Source organism: Electrophorus electricus, chromosome 7, assembly GCF_041902795.1.
Source record: "Electrophorus electricus isolate QZ-2024a chromosome 7, ASM4190279v1, whole genome shotgun sequence".
NCBI classification, from domain to species: Eukaryota; Metazoa; Chordata; class Actinopteri; order Gymnotiformes; family Gymnotidae; genus Electrophorus; species Electrophorus electricus.
Genome location: NC_137503.1, coordinates 3,805,070 through 3,825,435, shown reverse-complemented (window position 1 = coordinate 3,825,435; position 20,366 = coordinate 3,805,070). Strand labels below are relative to the sequence as shown.

Here is a 20,366-nt window from a genome sequence, read left to right as displayed (position 1 = left end):
TCCTTCTCCATACACCTGAAATCAGGGTCTTCTGTGCATATATCATACAGGAAGTCAAACAAGGGATCCCTATCATGTTACCTACATTGAAGAAATGCTGGATTAAAGGCTTTGTGATAACAGACTTACGCACATGTGCTCCACAACCGAGCAATCTCAGATGCCTTTTCATTATTTCCATGGCATGACATGTTTAAATAACCACTGCCTCCATGTAAGTGCTATCTGTCTGGCAAGACTATTGTGAGTCAGTGTCCACTGTATGATCAGTAATGCTACCAGGTATTGCATTAGTATAGTCTGTTAGTTCAGTTAATCCAGCTCAAAAAGCAGAATTAATTAACGAAAAAATATATAAATAAACCCAAGAAAGGACAACAAACTAATTAACACCAAGATATTTTCAAGTGATTCTTGTCTAGAGGATTAGAGAACTGTCCTGTCAGATTGCTTTGGTTTAATTCCATTAGCATTCATCCAAGCAAAAGGCTTAATAAGAGATTTACAACAGCTCCTGACAGATTGCTCTGTTCTGCTGTCCTTTCGTACACATCGGACACTCCAACCTTCTTTTGTTTATATATCATTGCTAATGGCTCTGTGCTCATAGGCAGAGATCTCTAATATATGATCTGGACCTGACTGAGGACATTTGTGGAAACAGGTCCCGACAGGACTGATGCTCAGCAATGGCTGCACATCAGCTGGATGACATTATTCAGAGACGGGTGAGTGGATATGAATTTATTCAACAAAAAAAAGGAAGAGAGAGTACTGAAATAAGTCAGTGGAAGTATATGAACACAAGAATCATGTCTTTGTGTTCATAAAATGTAACATTAACACCTTTAGATTAGAATCATACTATGTGTAGTTGGTGTCTCTAGAAGTGTAATGTGCTAACAGAAAGTCACAGAAATTTCAGTTTGTCACGTGCTAAATACAGCAAGATACGTTTCCATATGAAACAAAAAAACTGCAAAAAAACTGACCCTGTTTCTTTAAGAGAGTGACTGAAGAAAAAGTTTTAAAACCAGAAGATCTTGAACTCTTGATCAATATTGGTCAAACCTGCATTGCTCAAGGTGACAATTCACAACTGCTGGACTTCATCAAAGAAGAGAAAAAACAGGTGAATATTAACGTGCACACATATGCCATTCTACATGCAATGCTGACTTGCTCACCACAGAATTAATCTTTTAAAAAAGTTTTTAATGATTATTTGTTTTTGAAAGAGTTTGACATTACTTAACTGCCATGTTTCATTATGATGTCTAAGAAAATATATGTTAGGAAAAAAATGAAAAAAAGAATTTCTGCCCATTTCAGGACCCATGAGGCAAACAATTACCACAACATGGTCACAACTCTGGTCTCTTTTTTGTGACATTATTCCTTTCCCCATGGCATGTGGGGGGACAGTGTGAGCAGCTGTCTCTACAAAACCATCACTTTGCTGTAATTCCTAACTGACTGGCCTCTTCACCCTTGGGCCTGCGAATGCAGCTTGGTGGAAACCCAGTCAGTTCTCGCTTCACTGCTAACCTGCTGAAGCAGGTCTCCATTAAGTGCCCTGGCTTCTCCCACTCCCTGCGATTTTCCTTCCCTCATGCACACAGAGTCTCGGGAGCATGTGGGTAGTGTTTGTCTTAAACCAGAGGCTAAAACGGCACCAAGGCAAAGAGTTTGGAAAGACTGATTTCCAAAAATGAAATCTAAGTTTATTAATGCCAGTGAACTGGGAATCATGGCCTGCTGTGCATGTACAAAAGGAAGTGAAATTAGAGTGGCTACATACAGATTGAGTGAAAACAAAAATCTCTGCGTAGGGTGTAATAAACCACCTAAACCACAGTCATCAAAGTGCCTAGAGAAGTATATAAGAAACTGGCATACCAAGCCGCGTGTACGTCATAATTTCTAGGACATAGTGAGGTCACTGGGAAGTGGTCTCCTAGTATCATTGATTGAAGAGGTGATGGGGAAAGAAAGGGACCCTGCTCACTGTCAGTCTGTTATCACCCTCCTGGAGCGGGTACATGCTGAACAGATGATCCAACATGGATTTATAGTGATGTGTCACATTTAGTCATATTTGGCACATGCTACTGAATATTTGCCATTTTCAGACCTGCAACGCTGGTGACACCCTTGACATTCTGCTTAAAAGCAGAATATCAAGTAAAGGATGCTGATCCAGACAACATGACTTTTCTCATGCAGCAAATTCAGGTAATGAAGTTTGTCAGAAATGGTGCTTCAGTTGCCTTTAATACATATAATTAATTGACATGCCCTTCATAAGAACTTTAAGCATGTAAACAATAGATACGTTTCTCAGAAGGATTAGTAGACTGTAAAACTACTGCAACTGTTAGAGAAAGATGCCAAGTGCTTACCACTCTCCACCACTTATCAATGATCTCAGCTTTTCTATCCATAATAGCACAAAGGCAAAACCGTAATACATAATACATACATCCTCACTCACTATAAATCAGGTGTGAATGAAGTTGTTAGTCACAGGCATGTCTGGGAATTCCAGACTGTTGCCACCCCCTACTGTCTTTATAAGTAATTACAGCACTTTACAGCGCTTTAAATGTCTCCTGTTTGCTTCTCCATTCAGTGTTCCTGACACTGGGTGATACAAAGGCCCCCTCGTTAGGCCTGGCCCTAGAAGCTCTGCAGAAACTGCCAGTGCCATGCTCACACAAACAGGAACAGGAAGATAGGTACGGGCTTGGCCGCTGCTGCACTGCGCTGATGACCTTTGTGCAACTATTTGTACAGGAAGTTAAACGTCAAGATGCAAAAAGTCCAGTGTCAACCACCTTTGATGCAAGGCTTAGGTGTGTGCTTCTCAAATTGTAGGTTTAGTTTCCTCAACTCTGTTAATACAGATAGTTATTATGTTACCTTTATGATAAAAAAAAAAGCTTGGAGATGTAGTGAGTTATCTTACGCTTACTACTTTCAGTTCAATTACCTCTGATTTACTACTAGTTCTACAAGTTACTTCTTTTCAATTTTGATTACAATATTGTATGCTTTGGTATACAGCGGCATGGTGAGCCTGAGGGAACCTCTACTAGAAGCCCAGTTTGACAGGGAGGATGAGACATCACAAAGCTTCGTCCTCTGGAGTTTTGCGACAGAAATACTGGTGAGCTATGACACTGTGCAAACCTTGAGACCATGAGCAGAGGCTGTACAGCCCTGGTAAAGGTGCTTTCTACATTTGTGATTCTCCTTCAAGGTAATTCTATCAGACATCCAGGAGACTCTGCCCCAGCTCCTGTTCTACCTTCATTTGGGAAGGAAAGAAGATATGAGAGTTGTGAAACATGATGGCAGCTACCCGATTGAATCAAGGACTTGTCTGGCTTACTTGCTCTTTGTTCAGTTAATTGCCATGGAAGTGTTCCCCTCGGTTTTTAGGCAGGTTGCATTATCAAATCTCATCTTCAGCCAAGACAACTTTTGGTCTCATAAGTTTTAAAAGAACAGTTTAAACACTTCCACACAGGATGTTGGAAACACTAGAAAATGAAAAAAAAAAAAGAATGCATATTTAGTTAAGCTATTTGACACATAGGCAATGTAGCTAAATGATTTTGACATTGCATTCTAACATTGTGTTTCATGTTCCAATTTTCTTTTCAGTCCTGCATTTGTCCTGTAGTGTAATATGGAATACATCAATGTTTTACTGAGTAGGTATGTCAAAAAACCTGTGATATAATGACCTCAGAGTACATAAGATGATGAGTTTGCAACTTGATTTGCCAGTGATTTTCTGTTTTTTCAAAGAAAGGATGAATCATGGATACTGAAAGGCCTGGTAAGAGGATATCTCCAATACCAACAAAAATTACAAACAGAAACCTAGTACACCATTTGAGTAGTAATATTGAGTGTATTCCACAACTAACATTATTTCTGTATTTTAAGCACTTGTATGTTAAAAGCTTGGAGAGTCTTGTAGACAATAGCATCTCAGTAGAGCTGCTGAATATGAAGCCAGTTCACAGTGTTCTACAAGTAAGACACATGAATGAGCTGCACTACCACTGTATAAAAACATAGTTTGTTAAAGGGTATTCCAAGATTGCAATGAATGATCTATTTTTGGACATGCTACTAAAATATTAAGTACATCTAGTAGTTTCCAAGACGTTAAATACTTTCTTAGGTTACATGGTGTGATAATGTCTTTCATTTTATGTACCAATGCAGAAAATAGTTAAAATTATGACAGAGTGCCCTATCCAGCATTTGGTAAGTTTGGTGGAATTATTACTTATTCCAACAAGACTGGTTACTGTAAGCAGACCAATTGGTTATATGATTCTAATGATACTTCATTGCTTTTGCAGAAGGCCAAAGCAATTATGTTGTTTAAGCTTTTCATAGAGAAACTCAATGGGGAGGCCAAGCATAAATGTTTCATGTATAGTTGTGAGGTTCTCAGGAATGTGAAACAAGTCACATAATGGCAAATATATTCTTTATATACTTTCTCACATTGAAAGTAATAAAACCTTTTGTACATTTACATAGTTGTAATTAAATCTAAAATGAAATCTAGCTAAATAGCTTACAATAGGGTGTTAATTGTGACTAAAGGTACTCTTGGCTTATGAATATTCTCAGGTGTGTGATAAAAACCAGTCAACATACAGGAGTTGAAAGTTTCATCCTTAAAAACATCCAAAATCATCTGGTGCACTCAAGCAAGGTCATTTATTCCTATGCTATATACTGACTTAAATAACATTACGCAGATTGAGTAGTCTCTTTTGGTTACTGCTGGTGGCAATGCTTGTAACAAGTGGAAAGGGAAGCAAATATAGCACTTCTGCTTTGTCTGTAATATTACTGGACTTGTATCTGTAGTCAGAACACAAAGATAGATGGTCTGAGGGGACACTACTAATATCACTCCCGAGGCAGACTGTGAGTCTACCCCAAGGCCCCGAGATGGACCTACTGATGGACATGTAGGACAGTTTTATTCTCTGTTTTCATATATGTTGCTCGTCATTATTTCCAGTCATTCTTGTGGTATACCTCAAATGAAAAGCTTAATATACCACTGAAATGGTGGCTTCTCGAATGGAATTTCATCCATGGGGATGTGATGATGAGTGTTGAGTAAATGTGGTTTTTATTTGAGAATTTTGAGAATTTATCAGGATGATACTGAGCAAAGATAATTGTGCCCATGTTAAAAGTGCCTTTAAATGCTTTAAAGGTGACTTGGTATAGAAGCAATAATTGTTGGAGTGAAAAGTTATGGCAACTGATTTACCTTTCATAAATGGTATGTAGCTAGACAGGTTAGTGTGTTTCCTGTCATGCCACACACTAGACTAGTACTAGGCTTGGTTCTTACAATTAATATGTTAACATTAATAGCTGCATTACCAGGTCATTTATTAGGAGAGCCAAATGAGTGCAGAGGTAGTGGAGTGAAGTTAGCTAGTACATGTTATCTGCTCTTCGCTTTTAGAATGTTGGATGTGGATAAAGTGATGTTGTGAGAACTGAGCTGTCTGAAAATATTTGTAGTTATTCAGTGTGTTATGTCTTTATACTGACTGCAAACAATCATTGTCACATTTCTAATATCACATATATAACCTTTTCTCTTTTATCCATTTCATTACTTATACAGAATGCCAAAGAAAGATAAGACAACACCTTAAAAGATCCCGAAGGGAAAAGCAACTAGAAGATAAAGTCCAATACTGTTAGATTGACCAAATAACTCTGAAGAACAAACTTTAGTAGATGTGCTTATCAATTAGATCCATCTAGACAACATACATTGTAATCCAAGTCTGACCACCCACTCCACATATGCCATCTGCCTCTGAGAGATGAGCGATGTTTTATTAACATGATATCAGCGAGCCCTGAAAATAATTTATTGATGAGTGTAGTCTAGAAAAATAGCCATGATCCCTCAGCACAAAGCATATGGCAGACAGGTCTCTGCTTAGAGGCAGATCTTATGTCATTCCTAAATAATACCAACTTGAGTGATTGACACAGCTCGAAATATTAAGTCTCTGATTAATTACTTAATCCTTTTATCTGTACTGTGCAACATAAACTGATTTCAGCATATTTATTTGCCAGCTCTGAAAATGAAAATACCAAGTAAATAGACACAGAAAAATAAGAATAAATGAACTGCTGAAAAAAATAGTTTAAATCAAACACAAAGACTGAGAACTGAAACTGACATTTATATTAGGCACATTGAAACTATATTGTATTTTGCTGAAATGTATTTCAATACTTTTTTCACTTTTCATTTAGGGTTATGATATCGCTAAACCTTCTGAGATATCTACTTATCAAAGAGAAAAGGAACTTGGTAAGACTATTACACAAAAATACCTCAATAAAGACTTTCAGTGAATAAGTTCTAGTCATCTGATGACCAATCTTATTGTTTTCAGACAGGTGGACAGGCCTTTGCAACATTGCAGAGAACTACATAAAGACATTGTGTGTGTATCTCAGCATGTCAAAGTCATACTATGGGTCAGCGTTAAAGAAACTACATGACACCAAAAAGATTATGGCAAAAGGTAAGAGAATCTCAACTGAGTTAAATACAAATATCAGTAGCTGCAGGAAGAACAGCCAGTAGACAGCGGCTAATATTGTCTACGACTTTAAATTAAATTCTTGACATTTAAATGTGACATTTAAATAATATGATGTCATTGTGCTGTGTAGCTGTATGGCTGTAAAGTTCAAGATTTCCAGAGGTGTAATGTGATAGTTTTGTGCAGTGAATTAACATTTGTGCTGCCTGTACATACTACATGAGGCAACCTAAAATGTAGAATGATTAAAATATCTACTCATTAATGTTGTTTCAGTGAATTTGTTTTTTCTTCAGTCTAATCTGTTCTACATTTTTTAGAGTATCTTGGGAAATTTGTCTTTTGTCAAGTGCTTTCCAAAGATTTCCCTTCAGAATTGAAAGACGTCAGTGAAAAAATCAATCAAGCATATGATTAGGAGAAATGAAAGTCAAGCCAAATGCCACCTGAAGCACAAGAAAAGGTAAATTCATCTCTAGTAACATTAATGAAGTAAATATAGCATTTAGTTGTGTTTGATAATCTCAAACAGAAAAAATCCACCATACTTGTAATTGGCAGGTTCTACAATGTGTGCTTATTACATATGACCTGATGGAAAGCCTTGTGGTTCGAATTGAGGAGATCAAAGAGGAGCAACTCTAAAGTGAACCATAACGGGGTTTTTTGTTGTTGTTTTCTGTTATTTCTTGTCTAGTAAAACTTCTTAGAACATCTATGAAGGTTCTGCAGTCATCCAGGTCACTAAATTCAACCCCATTTCACCACAGTGTAAAAGTAGTACGTCAAGGTAGCTGGACCTGTGTTGTAATCTTACAGACACCTATCCTCATTACATTGGGCTGCATTTATATTGTACTGCTCCTCTTGTGTTTCACACCCGTTTACACCGTCAGACTTTCATGTGACCTTAATGGCTTCCATGACATCTTAGAAGAGAATCACCTACAGTGAGTTTCTCACCACTCAGTTTAATGAATTAAGCCTTTCAATTGATTTGTGAAACATAAAAAAAAAACAAACACACAAAAAAATGTATGTGTGAAAAGCAATTCCAGTCACCTTTACTGCTACCAGAAAGTTGTTATACCACCGTAATGTATGATGTGTGACAGTGTTTTTATATGTTTAGACACACTAGGTATTTTTTCACTGGTTTTGTTAAAAATTAAATTTGATAAATGAGGTAATCATAAATGGTCTAGAAAAAACTCATGATTCTGAAAACCCAGAGGACGGCACAGGTACGTATTAATTTATTGAATTGATGTTAACAGAAAAATATCTTAGGTGCAGGAAGAACAGACAGTAGATTGCATCTAATGTTGACCAGGGCTAAGGTAATTTGTTGAGAAGTAGGCCATCAGATAAAATTGACATTTAAATAATATGATGGATGACATTGTGGTATGTAGTTGCGTGACTGTATAGTTCAGGATTTCCAGAGATGGAATGTGTCAGCTTCATATAGTGAATTAATGTTTGTGCTGCTTGTATGTTTTTTATATTTGACACAGGACTCTGAGAGTATATATTTATATGCAATAAAACTGATTTATTCAAAAACATCTTAAAATACAGATGATAGCTTAAAGTATGCTCAGGGTTGTGGTATCTCTAGATCTTCTTTGGTTGACTGGTCTGACAGTAGCTGCATGTCATGTAGTAATTCCCAAACTGAGCTCAATTCAATGACATGAGCTCGGGCTAAAGACAACCTATCCCATAAACTGTCTATGTGGGGTTTACTGGTGGCCTGCAACGAACATCTGCTCTAAGACCTTTTAATAATACTAGCATAAAAACATGACAAATGTACACCTCTGTTCTATGAACTGAGTAAAGGACAGTACAACTTAATAAGCAATACTAAGGAATCATAGTAAAAATGAAATAACATGTTAAACTCAAACTCAATGTGAGGAAAGCATTTTTAGAACTTACTTTAGCAATGGTTAGCATTGCCTTCACAATGTCTCCAGTACTATGGACAGGTAAGACTTTAAGGTTACTTCCAAAGAATCTGGTAGAAAGATCAAAACATGACATGTGTATAATATGTGAAAACGCTTATGCCTTTTAAAGACATAAGAAAAACCTTCTCATTTGCTACTATGCAATATTCTATACATCTTAAGACACTTGCACTTGAGCCTACTGCTGTAGGGGATTTCTACAGTGGAATGTTTCAGTAGCATAACTGACATCACATGCACCTGTTGTGCACAGCAGATACAGCCTCCCATTCTCTTATTCCATATACTGGGGACTGAAGCAGAAGAAAGCAGTTTCTGTGGATCTGCACAAATCTTTCAATTCTATCAAATAATTCTTTATTCTGAGCCTTCTCAGGGAACTCATCTGGGGCGATCAACATAAAGGCCGTTCCTGCACAGAAGATAAAGTAAAGATCTGAACCTCCGGTTAATCGACACCTATTATGCTTTTGGCAAAAGGCATTTAGCTTAGTATACTTATCTCATTCATACAAGGCAGCTGAGACACATTATACTATCATCAGTAACAGCTAACATAAAAGAGTTTTTAGTATGTTTAATAAAAGTGTCAAATCAACAGCTAATATTTCAAAGCTCATCATTCCTGTTTAAATGCAGGAAGACAAGAGTGCACACTGTTATTTATTACAGACGCAATTAGCTGAAGCCGCACTCGCCTGACAGAGGAAACACGAAGGCACCGCGTTCAACACCGTCTGAGAGGCGAATTCGGTGTTGCTGGGCTAAAAGCATCCGCAAAGTTTCATTATTCTGCAAAGGCATGCCATATCAAAATTAACGATTTTCTTAGCGTTAACGGTGACGGAAATTTTAAAGAGCTGGTAATGGTAATGCTAGGTTAGATAAAAAATAGACAACACTGACAGCTAACCTAGGTTAACACTAGCTAGCTAACGGACCAAATATGTCGTAAAAACAGAAAACAAAAACGGATAACTCTATATGCAGGCTAACGACCTGTAGAGAAGTGCTGACAATAACAGTTGTTTTCCATGAAATCAGACTATTGCTTGCCATTTAAACGTCTCTAAAAGCTACCCACGTACACCACTAATTGGTTAACTAGGTGAATAAATGAATAACTAGCAAGCTAACGCTAACTACGCACGCGCTAATAATTAAACGGCTTAGCCGTGGCGTTTTATTTTCCTGCATCTGACAGTTTAGTATGCAATCAAGATGTGCCAACAGCAGTAGGGGTTAAAACATTATTTTAATACTATAAAAGATAAGATCGCACTAGCACCAAAACGATCATTCGAGGAAACTCGTAAGAACATCCCAAACTAGGACATGCCTTTCCTGAGTAGTTACAATGGAGTCGGCCAAGTGGTTGCTATGGTATCCCAGGTGACTGCAATAACATTGGGTGGTGCTATGCTATTACTAGGTGGTTGCTAACCGGTTGCTAGAGTGATAGTCACAACAACAACAACAACAACAACAATAATAATAATAAATTAATAAATAAATAAAACACAACAGTGAATGCTCAATCACTAAATTAAAATATACTAAACAAAGTGTACTCCGGTGTTGATGGCTGTTTCTCTTATCCCCAGAACTCACAACAATCACGCCATCTGGCGGTGGATAAGAAATATTCGCTATTTGAGAACCTTTTAAATGATCTAATTATTGGACCCATGTTAAAGCATTCGACTAAACATAACATGCATACTCTTATTCAATAATTAATTTCCACCGAGACGTTTACGTCTTCATCCACAATATTTCGGTCGCGGAAGTGTCACGACCATGACCCCGGTTGCAGTTGCCGAGGGTCCGTTAGTATCCCACAGTGCCACCGCTGCTCGCCAGTCCCTGCGGCTGCTCAGTGGTCTGTGTGTGCACTGGATGATGGCTGCGTCGAAACCCGTCGACCCCGACTCCGGGAGCGCTCTCCCCCGGTGGCAGCTGGCCCTCCTGGTCGGGGCTCCCCTTGCGCTCGGAATTGGAGCCGCGTACCTGTGGAGCAGAAGTCGTGCCAAGGAGAAGCGAAGTAAAGGCGACGGAGAGAGGAAAACCCCCGAAGGCAGCGCCAGCCCAGTCCAGGGCCAGCACGGTGCGACCAACCCCGAGCAGGACGACATGGTAACCCGCCTGCGAGAATCGAGCAGCGCCCGCACGCCTCTTTTGGGTTCATTTGGGACGGTTGTCTGTAGGTCGATGACAGATTTATCCGCGTCTTGTCACGGTTAATGTCGGCCGTGGCGTGCCAGTCAAGGACACACTGCCGGGCTAGTCCGAGCTCGCTGGTTAGCTGGATGTTTGAGCTTTAGCCACGGCGCTGTACTGTTAAAACAGCTTGAAAATATATCAGTGATAGACTCAAAGGTGTTTAACCCTCCCTTATAGGAATGTTCCCTAACTGGGGGGTTAAATGTTCGTCAAAACATTTCATTTTCTGGCTCTGCTTCTACCCCAGGATGGCTAAAGCTAGCTAGCTGGTGGGTAGCTAATTAGCTGGATGGCTAAGCTAAGATAAGCTAAGCTAAGCTAAGATAAGCTAAGACACGGGGGCGGGTGGTTAGCCTCACAGGTTGCAGAAAAACTAAAAGGTTTTCAAGGCTTTCGACGTTTGGCACATTTTTGCATCTTTCGTCAAAACCGCTAGCTAGATAAGTTGGTTTGTGTTTTGCTGATACGTGATACGTTAATGTAGCGGGCACAGCTGAATTGACAGCCGTTCAGCTATTCTGTTCCCACTTCACAGGGTTCTCCAGCATGTCGAGATATGTTCCGCTTATTTATTAAAACCAGGCTGATGTGAATAACAAATGTCCAGGAAAGGTGAATGGAGGGGGGGGGGGGGGGGGGGGTGTTACCTAGGCACAAATACTCTGGTTTATGCCTCCATTCTTCAACTTATTGACGTGCCATGGTGGCGTTAAATGAATACACGAATTGGTCTTCAAAGGTGAAGCCATTTGGCTGACATTCAAGTCCACGATGCTTAAAGACATTTAAACAGTGCGTAGTGTATATTCTGGTTGTTTTTTTTTTCTGAGGTTTGTTAATAAGTCGGAACAGGATCAATGCAGCAGCAAAAGCCTTGAGAAAGGTAACAGCATTGCGAGCTTTCCAGTCACCAACTGTCATTTTAAGTTTGCAGTGTCAAGTAACTGCTTGTTGTTTACACGCCCATTGGTCGAAACCTAATTTGTACGGATAGTCTGTGTTCTTTAAAAAAAGACGGTATTATAATTTATTGCCGTAGCAATAGTGTATCCTCATATTGCTCACCCCTGTCTTAAAATGGATCTATACTTGTCGGATTTGGCCTGCTATCTGTGTCTGTTCACTTTCATAATAGTCAACAAGTGTGAAAGCAGTCTATGGCACAGGTCATCCTTTCCTACACTATAGGCAACATTTTCATTTAATTTAAAAGTGAATAAGTGATGACCTTATCCCTACTATAAACTATTTTTAAAGCTACATGTGTGCTCCAGCTTGTATCTGGGTATAGTTGGCTAAAGGTTTTGAATTGTACATTTGAGTGCTTGGTTTTAGCCCTCCAAAATGTGATCTGTGGATCAGAATTCATTGTTGTGCATAATCTGCGGCATCAGAAAGCAATTCTTGCATGGTTGTTATTCCTTTCTCCCAAGTTTTGAACTTGATTTGATAACATATTCCCACAATAGTCAAACTGAAAGAAAAAGTAAATATGGCACGGGTGGGTATGTCTTTAAAAGCGTCATCATATTGTGTAGACATTAGATGATACCAATATTTATCTCAGACTATGTCATGCATCATATTGTGAAAGTAATCTGTAGCGTAGGCATAGCTAGTTTCGCATTATGTAATTGGCTTTGTATTTGGCTACTGAGATCAACTATTAAATGTCACTGGGTATAGACAGGTCTACCATAGTGCAGGGCTGTCATAAAGCTCACAACACTCTGTGCTATGTAATGCATCTCACATTCTTATAAAGGCGTTAAACTCTAGGCATTAATGAAGAACTAACTCTAAGGAACATTTCACCAAGGCCTGCAGCCTCTGAGACAGGGTGGTGTGGGCTTTACCTCCTCCCCTTTACACTCACTCACACTCAGATGCAAATGTCAATGTTTTAGGTGTTTAATTGTTGTTTTTAATGTTTCAAGTAATTCAGGGAGAAGGTGAATAGAATCTTACAGTGTTGCTGCACAGTTATTCTATTTTAATGTCTAGATCTCAGTACATTTTAATTACTGGCTTTCATACCGAAAATCTGATTTTTCTTTTTCCATTGTGGTACAAGATAATGAATAAAAAGCAAACACGGTGTAGTGTCATATAAAATTGATTTTGTGATTATTTTGTGGGCAGTTTTAGTACTTAGAACACTTCCTTACTGAAGTGTGTTCTAGAGGGTTACTCTCAGTATTTTGTCTAAGTTCATGCACGCACCATGGTATGGGGCTTAGTGTCTTAACTCTGCCCACTAATCTGCTCCCTCACTGAATGCTCATTGGCTACATCCAGTGCAGATAAACAAATTCACAAATGCCATGTGATATATCTTCATATGTGTTATATGCATGTTAGTAACTATGTTTAAATGTATATTAATTTTCCACCATGCAGAGCCCTCTAGATAGGGCCCAGGCTGCCAAGAACAGGGGCAATAAGTACTTCAAGGCAGGCAAGTATGAACAAGCCATCCAGTGCTACACAGAGGCCATCAGCCTGTGCCCCAAAGAGCAGAAGAGTGACCTGTCCACCTTCTACCAGAACAGAGCCGCCGCGTTTGAGCAGCAGGTCGGTTCTGCCACCCCATGGCTTGCCTGTAGATTGTTGGTGCTGTGTCTGGAAGCTCCCTCAAGATGGCCGAGGGCTGTGTTTTACTGTTTGTGTCTGCAGTCAAAATGGACAGAGGTGGTAGAGGACTGCTCCCTGGCTGTCGAGATGAACCCGCGCTACGTCAAAGCCCTCTTCAGACGTGCCAAGGCCCAGGAAAGACTGGACAACAAGAAGGAGTGCCTAGAAGGTGGGAGTCCTAGACCGAGTCACCTAGAGTTCACCATCAGACAGACTCGCTTACAGTGTCGAACCCAAATTTTACCAAGAAGGTGCTGTTGTGGTGTCCCTTAAACAATAATTAGCAAAAATAGACATCAGTAAGCAAGAAAGATGCATCAAAACAAGTGCCATAATGTATACAAAAACAAATCTTTGGGAAATGTCTAGGCAAATTTAGTCTTTCAGTAATCTGAGCATATTTCTATCTGCAGATGTGACAGCTGTATGTATCCTCGAGGCCTTCCAGAACCAACAAAGCATGCTCCTGGCTGATAAAGTGCTGAAACAGCTGGGTAAAGAGAAGGCCAAAGAAAAATACAAGGTTAGAGCATGACACATGGAACATGAAGAGTTTCTTCTCTCTCCCATCTTCGTGTGTACATTCTCTGGTATACTTGCTCAGACTTGGACTGGATTTTTCTGTGCAGAGCCGTGAGCCTCTCATGCCATCTCCTCAGTTCATCAAATCCTATTTTAGCTCCTTCACTGATGACATCATCTCCCAACCCCTTCAGAAGGGGGAGAAGAAGGATGAGGACAAGGATAAAGAGGGCGAGAGTGCTGAGGTCACGGAGAGGTCAGAGGTCATGATGTACCAGGGATAGGGTATGGGGTGTGCTGGTGGGATAGTGAATGTCATTATTATAAATGTTATTCTAATTGGTCTTAGGGGTGGGGGTGTTTTTAATAGCATTCCTTACTCTGTGATTTCACTCTCTGAAAAGTAAATAAGTGTACATTAAAATTCGCTTGTAAGATTCGGTGGATGTTTCTCAGCAAAGTTTTTGGCCAAATAATTTTTGCCAAGTGCTTTAAGGCATTTATTTAATCTTGTTTAATGCCTTGCCACTCTCAGGCATCGGGCTTTACAAAAGTTTAAACTTACAAGAAAAACCTATTGGTGCCTGTTTCCTTGACCCAACTTAAACCTAAGTGTACACTAAAAATAATTTGTAAGAATTTAATTCCTGATTGTCGACAGAATTTGCCTGCAGAGTTTGCTGTCCACTGCTTTTTTTTTTTTTTTTAATTCCTGGCCTCCAGCAAAGGAAAGTTCTCCTGTAAATATAGTTTCTTTTTCTGTGCATTTCTAGAAAATGTCTTTCACCCCTTTCAGAAAGCCACACAGTCATGTGTATGCTGTCTATCATCATATTTAATTTTGGTGTTGCATGTGCAGTATTACACTGATGCCTGTATAACAAATGGAGTTCCACAGGATGTTCTGAATGCCCTGTGTGTGCTTTATAACCCCTTTGTGTTTGCAGCTCGGGCTATTTGAAGGCCAAGCAGTACATGGAGGAGGAGAATTACGACAAGATCATCAGTGAGTGCACGAAGGAGATCGAGTCGAAGGGCAGGTACTCAGCAGAGGCTCTTCTGCTCAGAGCCACCTTCTATCTGCTCATCGGCAATGCCACGGCTGCCCAGCCTGATCTGGACCGAGTCATTAACATGCAGGATGCCAACGTCAAGGTAAGGGCAAAATCCTGTGTGTGTGTGTGTGTGTGTGTGTGTGTGTGTGTGTATAATATAATATATAATATTTCACTAAGCTTAGTTATTTCTGTCTGATTTTTACAGCCAGCAAAGGTCTAGACTATATTTAGATTACTGTGGCTTGTGGTAAAGTGCTGGTGTGTGTGTGTGTGTGTGTGGGGACCTGCGTGCTTGCTGACCTGTTGCAGCTGCGGGCAAACGCTCTGATCAAGCGCGGCAGCATGTACATGCAGCAGCAGCTACCCCAGCTCTCCACCCAAGACTTCAACATGGCTGCTGAAATCGACTGTCGCAACGCGGACGTGTACCACCACAGGGGACAGGTGAAGCTGCCGGCTCATCCTGCCTGCCCCTTCCCTTCCCCCTGCTCAGCATCTGCCCATTAGCGCTGTTATTCTCCCTGTTGTACTCCCTGACTCGCTCATTTTGTTCCCCTGTTCCCTTGCCACAATGGCATAATTTGATTTGACCTATCTTGGGCATCTGGATTTACCTTACTTTCGTTAGTGCTTTTATTTTACACAGTGAATGAGGCCAGTACTCACTGATTTAATAAAGGACCACAATAGTTTTAAACGTAATTGTTGTAATTTTTAAAGACACTTTAATGTTTATTTTTAATTCTCAAATTATGACTACCACCAACTCTTTGCTGCATCGTCTATTGTGGCCATCTGTTCTAAATGAATCTGCTAGTGGGGACAGTTGTGTAGACCATGGTCATTTTTATAACCGCTTTTGTGTTGGTAGCTCAGTGGTTAAGTTACTTGACTTTTAATCAGAAGGTTGCTGGTTCAAGCCACACCACTGCCTCAATTAATGCTCAGTTGCTCAAGTTGTCATAATTGTAAGTCGCTTTGGATAAAAGCGTCCGCTAAATGCCATAAATGTAATGTGTTGTACCTCTTGTATCTCAGGGTTATTTATGGTATAACTACTCTCTTTGCATGTAAACAGGAATGCTTATTCAGTATTACTTTCATGCAATGTTCATTCAATATTAACTTGTTGCCGAAACTCCATAATCAAAAATCAATGTGCCTGGCTCAAAAATGAGAGAGTATATATTCAGAATGTCCTAAACAGAACTGGTTTTTCATGCACTGTAACTTTCAGCTCTTCTTTCAGCTAGAAGTAATAACTTTCAGCTCTTCTTGGCTCTCAGCTGAAGATCCTTCTGGACCAGGTAGAAGAGGCAGTGGCAGATTTTGACGAATGCATTCTGCTCAAGCCAGACTCTGCCCTAGCTCAGGCCCAGAAGTGTTTTGCTCTGGTGAGTACCAGCAGAGGGCACTGTTGTGCATCTGAAACTTTGTTTTAAATGTTGTGTTATCATTGTCTATACAGAGAATTACCAAAAAAGACAGAAAAAGATATAAAATTCACAATAAAATATAAAACATACTGCACTTAAGTCTTTTCTTACTTCTCATAGATATTGTCCTTCAAATCCAAACAAAGTAGACAAATTAAGTGGGTTTCTGTTTAGATTAAATACAATATCTTTTGTGTTTGCACTCCAGTATAGGCAGGCATATACTGGAAATAACCCATCCCAGGTGCAGACAGCCATGACCGGCTTCGAGGACGTTATCAAGAAGTTTCCAAAGTGTGCAGAGGGCTATGCTCTTTATGCACAGGTATACACCATGATATTGTTTCACACACGTTCTGTTGGTTACAATACATTGCCATGTTTCTAGGGTAATGTATGTTGAAATGAATAATTTAATGGGTTTTTTTTTTCTTCTGTATCTTGTTTTCTCTTTCTGGCATCTGGGTAGGCACTGACAGACCAGCAGCAGTTTGGGAAGGCAGATGAGATGTATGACAAGTGTATTGAACTAGAGCCTGACAATGCTACAACATATGTACATAAAGGGTTAGTTTTCAACCATCTGGGTAACCACAGATTGCTGCATTATACAAATACCTTAATAATCACCAAGTGTGTGTGTGTGTGTGTGTGTGTGTGTGTGTGTGTGTGTGTGTGTGTGTGTGTGTGTGTGTGTACACAAGCAGACTTCTGCAGCTCCAGTGGAAGCAGGACCTGGACTTAGGACTGGATCTCATTAGCAGAGCCATCGAGATTGACAACAAATGTGACTTTGCCTATGAAACTATGGGAACCATTGAAGTCCAAAGGTCTGTGCTTTAGCTAAAGTGTTAGAGGACTTCCCTTAATTAGCACTGTCTTCTATATAGCACTGAGCATGAAATCTGTTTACACACACAGTTGTGTAATGTATCACTACCCAAAATTTTATCTCCCGTAGAATTGCCTTACATAGTTAATACTTGAAAAGAAGACAATGAGTTTACTGAGGTCTGGCTTGTCTTTGTTCTTCCTTCAGAGGCAACCTTGATAAGGCCATCGACATGTTCAACAAGGCCATAAACCTGGCCAAATCTGAGATGGAGATGGCCCATCTGTACTCACTCTGTGATGCTGCCTATGCTCAGACAGAGGTGGCCCGGAAGTACGGGCTCAAGCCCCCGACGCTGTAGCTCCCCGGGCCCTGGTCATCTACGGGGCTCCTGCATATCCTCTAATGTCTAGGTTGTTTTATCTTGTCTACGATGTTGAATCATTATTGAGAGGGAGAAAGAGTAATGCAATTACATTTGTCACATTTGATTAGAGTAATGGTGAGGGAGGTGTGAGGGTCACAACACATGTAAGTGAGCCTGAGGAGGGGTTGAGAGAGATGACGATGGGAACCAAAATTAATACAGCTCATGGCTTTACTGCCTCTGGCAAATCAGCAATGGTTTAGGCCATACACCACCACCAGACACTTTGCATGGCCCAGAATAACATCACCCTTCATAAAAGCAGGCATATATTCCTGTTTAGCTTCCCTTGTTATGTTGTATGTCCTTTGTTAATCTTTATTGATTATAACACTCATTTTCCCCAAGATATATTGAATAAACATTTATCAATAATTTGAAACAAATGAATTTGATAGCTTTATCTTTTGAGTTTTTTTCCCCCTGGAGACAATAAAATATTTTCACTGATCTCCATGCGCACACAGTTGGAAGAAAATTGTTGACTTGATCTGGACTTGTTGCTGTGATGTTCTAGGATGTTATCTACAGTTCCTCCCTCTGTCACATCGATATTGTAGGACTTGGATATTTACTTCATTGATTTGTGAGTGCAGAATAAGGTCTTGTACATGAGCTATATAGACTGTGTTAGAAGACTGTCAGTGTTATTTTGATTGTCTGGAAATATGTTTGGTGAAGAGTTTTGGGCCATACAGTAATTTCATTTTTCTTATCCATATATCTTTCATTTGTTTTATTTTTCCTTTCGGTTCTTATTTGGGGACTATCAGGTTTTTTTTTTCTTTTTGTACTCTGTACAGCTTGTGTGAGATTTCTCTTTATAAATAAATATTAATAAGACACTTCTGCAGTAATTCTAAACTAGTGTAATGCCGTCCAGCCAGTTGCTTTGGTACAGGAACATCTGAAAATGCTATCTTGTTTTTAGATCAGCACGTTTTAGGGTAGGGTTAATAACTTGCATTGTTCTGAGTCAGAAGAGAGGAAAATGAAAAGCCAAACTATAGTAAAGTGATTTCACTGGAATTCTAAGTATGAAAACACCTGAATGATAAGGTACCATCTGAAATCCTTGTATCTAAAGATATAAGGCAGGCTTTTGTGCAGAAGCAACAAAGATGCAGTAAAAGAAATTCCCGCTGTTGCCTATTGCTATATTTCACCGATTTTTTAATTTTTTTATTTTTTTTTTTTAATTAAGGTTTTTTATTTTACTTATTTATTTATTTTTTTATTTTGTGAAATTTTTATTTGGAGGAAGTTTGTTCCATGCTAACATTATGGCTGATACAGCTTATCATTGTCAGATGAAAAATAGTTTCCAATCATAACAGGTGATAACATGATAAGGCAGCATGTACCGTTCCTGCTAGTATGTTTGTGTAATACCTTTGTAGAGTTCTTTTAATGAATTGCTTCAATTCTACAGCCTTAAAGTTGAATGTCAAATGGATAACGGATGTCCTCAGTCTATCATATGTTTAAGATGTCAAGGGCTTTCACACATTTCCTTACAGCTGTAAAATGTTATTCATATTTCAAAAGAAAATATATACCTCTTGTTTGATGGTTCATGTCAGTCCACCACCTTAAAATATTTTACAAGCATGATGGTGTTACTAAATTAAGGAGGAATGGCATTACACATATCTGCTACTATTTTGGCTACAGTATTGGTTTTTATAAACCCCCCGCCCCCAACAAAATCAAGCAGTTTTGAGGTAAATTCATTTCAAGTACAAAAGTGGTTTGAGTAAACCTAATACTTTTTATGATTGGGATGAATTCCAGTTTTTATTCCACTAATCAGGCTGATAACATCGGAGGCATACTTCCACCTTCTGCGTAGGTGAGCGGTGCCGTTCGCTGTCAAGGTTCTGCCAGCGAACAACCTTCCAGACATGCATCCACCTGCTGTCAAAAGGACTGCTCCAGAACGTTTAGAGGGAAAGATGAAAGCGGCATGTTGTCTTTGTTCCTTATGTATGAATGACTTGTGATATTTCCATTTCTATCTAAACCAATTATTTGAAATCAGTGACATTATTGTTTTTTTGTTTGCTTAATTTTATTTATTTATTTATTTATTTATTTTAAACCTAAACCACGAAATGGAGTTTGGTAAATGGGGATGGTGGGTTATATGTCTAACCTGTTTAAAAGTAAAATGTTGTACTTGAAAGAGGAAACGTAGAGGTGACCGCGCATGTGGAGCTTTGTTGAATTGCCTGCGCTGTTATAACTATCTCCAGCTAAACGGAGGCATTTGACGGAATTTTCAACACACGCCTAAGTTAGAAAAAAAATCATTCCAGACTGCTGCATGTTTGAAAATCATTTAAGTAACTCCTGTTAGTAGTTTTAAACGAAACTTAGCATAATGACGCTCTTCTAAACTTGGATTTCCGTGTGAATATAGCCCAGGAACGCATCACTGTGCACAAGCAGTGCTCTCTAGATTAGGGTTTGGTTTGTTTTTAAGGAAAGGTGGTAATATTGGTGATGTTTTCATGTGTAGACATAATGTAAAAAATAAAGTTATTGAAATAAAGATGATTCTATTGCAAGGTTTGGCTGCTAAAGCTGATATAATAGACGTCAGTCAGCCTGATCCGACACCTGTTTG

General features: G+C 39.3%; 3 protein-coding genes across 3 annotated transcripts; 2 read left to right on the top strand and 1 right to left on the bottom strand.

Annotated features, from left to right (window-relative positions):
- The first annotated feature begins 689 nt into the window (after positions 1-689).
- Positions 690-8,142, top strand: glmnb (glomulin, FKBP associated protein b). The gene is given in 19 exon segments (XM_081717063.1): positions 690-728; positions 1,007-1,132; positions 1,928-2,038; positions 2,133-2,184; positions 2,633-2,873; positions 3,067-3,169; positions 3,263-3,444; positions 3,670-3,723; positions 3,817-3,847; positions 3,958-4,047; positions 4,243-4,284; positions 4,383-4,456; positions 4,660-4,744; positions 4,903-5,006; positions 5,519-5,537; positions 6,334-6,391; positions 6,477-6,667; positions 7,060-7,092; positions 7,191-8,142. Coding segments are annotated over 19 exon segments (1,719 nt in total). The 3' UTR covers positions 7,275-8,142.
- Positions 8,143-8,147: 5 nt separating this feature from the next.
- Positions 8,148-10,290, bottom strand: c7h1orf146 (chromosome 7 C1orf146 homolog). Its single transcript, XM_027007745.3, has 5 exons — positions 9,605-10,290; positions 9,304-9,397; positions 8,846-9,017; positions 8,574-8,652; positions 8,148-8,385 (listed from the first exon to the last, which is right to left on the bottom strand). Exons 1-5 carry the CDS (start codon positions 9,662-9,664, stop codon positions 8,230-8,232), a joined length of 561 nt encoding a protein of 186 aa, XP_026863546.2. The 5' UTR covers positions 9,665-10,290; the 3' UTR covers positions 8,148-8,229.
- Positions 10,291-10,390: 100 nt separating this feature from the next.
- tomm70a (translocase of outer mitochondrial membrane 70 homolog A (S. cerevisiae)) lies at positions 10,391-20,356 on the top strand. The gene is made up of 12 exons (XM_027007726.3): positions 10,391-10,741; positions 13,229-13,402; positions 13,505-13,631; positions 13,876-13,985; positions 14,092-14,240; positions 14,932-15,139; positions 15,352-15,486; positions 16,329-16,436; positions 16,687-16,803; positions 16,948-17,045; positions 17,186-17,308; positions 17,518-20,356. Exons 1-12 carry the CDS (start codon positions 10,406-10,408, stop codon positions 17,669-17,671), a joined length of 1,839 nt encoding a protein of 612 aa, XP_026863527.2. The 5' UTR covers positions 10,391-10,405; the 3' UTR covers positions 17,672-20,356.
- Positions 20,357-20,366: the final 10 nt, after the last annotated feature.

Excerpts from the sequence above, each read along its gene's own strand:
- c7h1orf146 (XM_027007745.3), bottom strand. The coding sequence starts at position 9,664 with ATGGCAAGCAATAGTCTGATTTCATGGAAAACAACTGTTATTGTCAGC. Across the intron at positions 9,398-9,604 it reads TTGTCAGCACTTCTCTACAG|AATAATGAAACTTTGCGGAT; the intron begins GTCGTTAGCCTG and ends ATGCCTTTGCAG. Across the intron at positions 8,386-8,573 it reads CAATGCTAACCATTGCTAAA|GCCACCAGTAAACCCCACAT; the intron begins GTAAGTTCTAAA and ends TGTTCGTTGCAG.
- tomm70a (XM_027007726.3), top strand. The coding sequence starts at position 10,406 with ATGACCCCGGTTGCAGTTGCCGAGGGTCCGTTAGTATCCCACAGTGCC. Across the intron at positions 13,403-13,504 it reads CCGCCGCGTTTGAGCAGCAG|TCAAAATGGACAGAGGTGGT; the intron begins GTCGGTTCTGCC and ends TTGTGTCTGCAG. Across the intron at positions 14,241-14,931 it reads AGTGCTGAGGTCACGGAGAG|CTCGGGCTATTTGAAGGCCA; the intron begins GTCAGAGGTCAT and ends TTGTGTTTGCAG.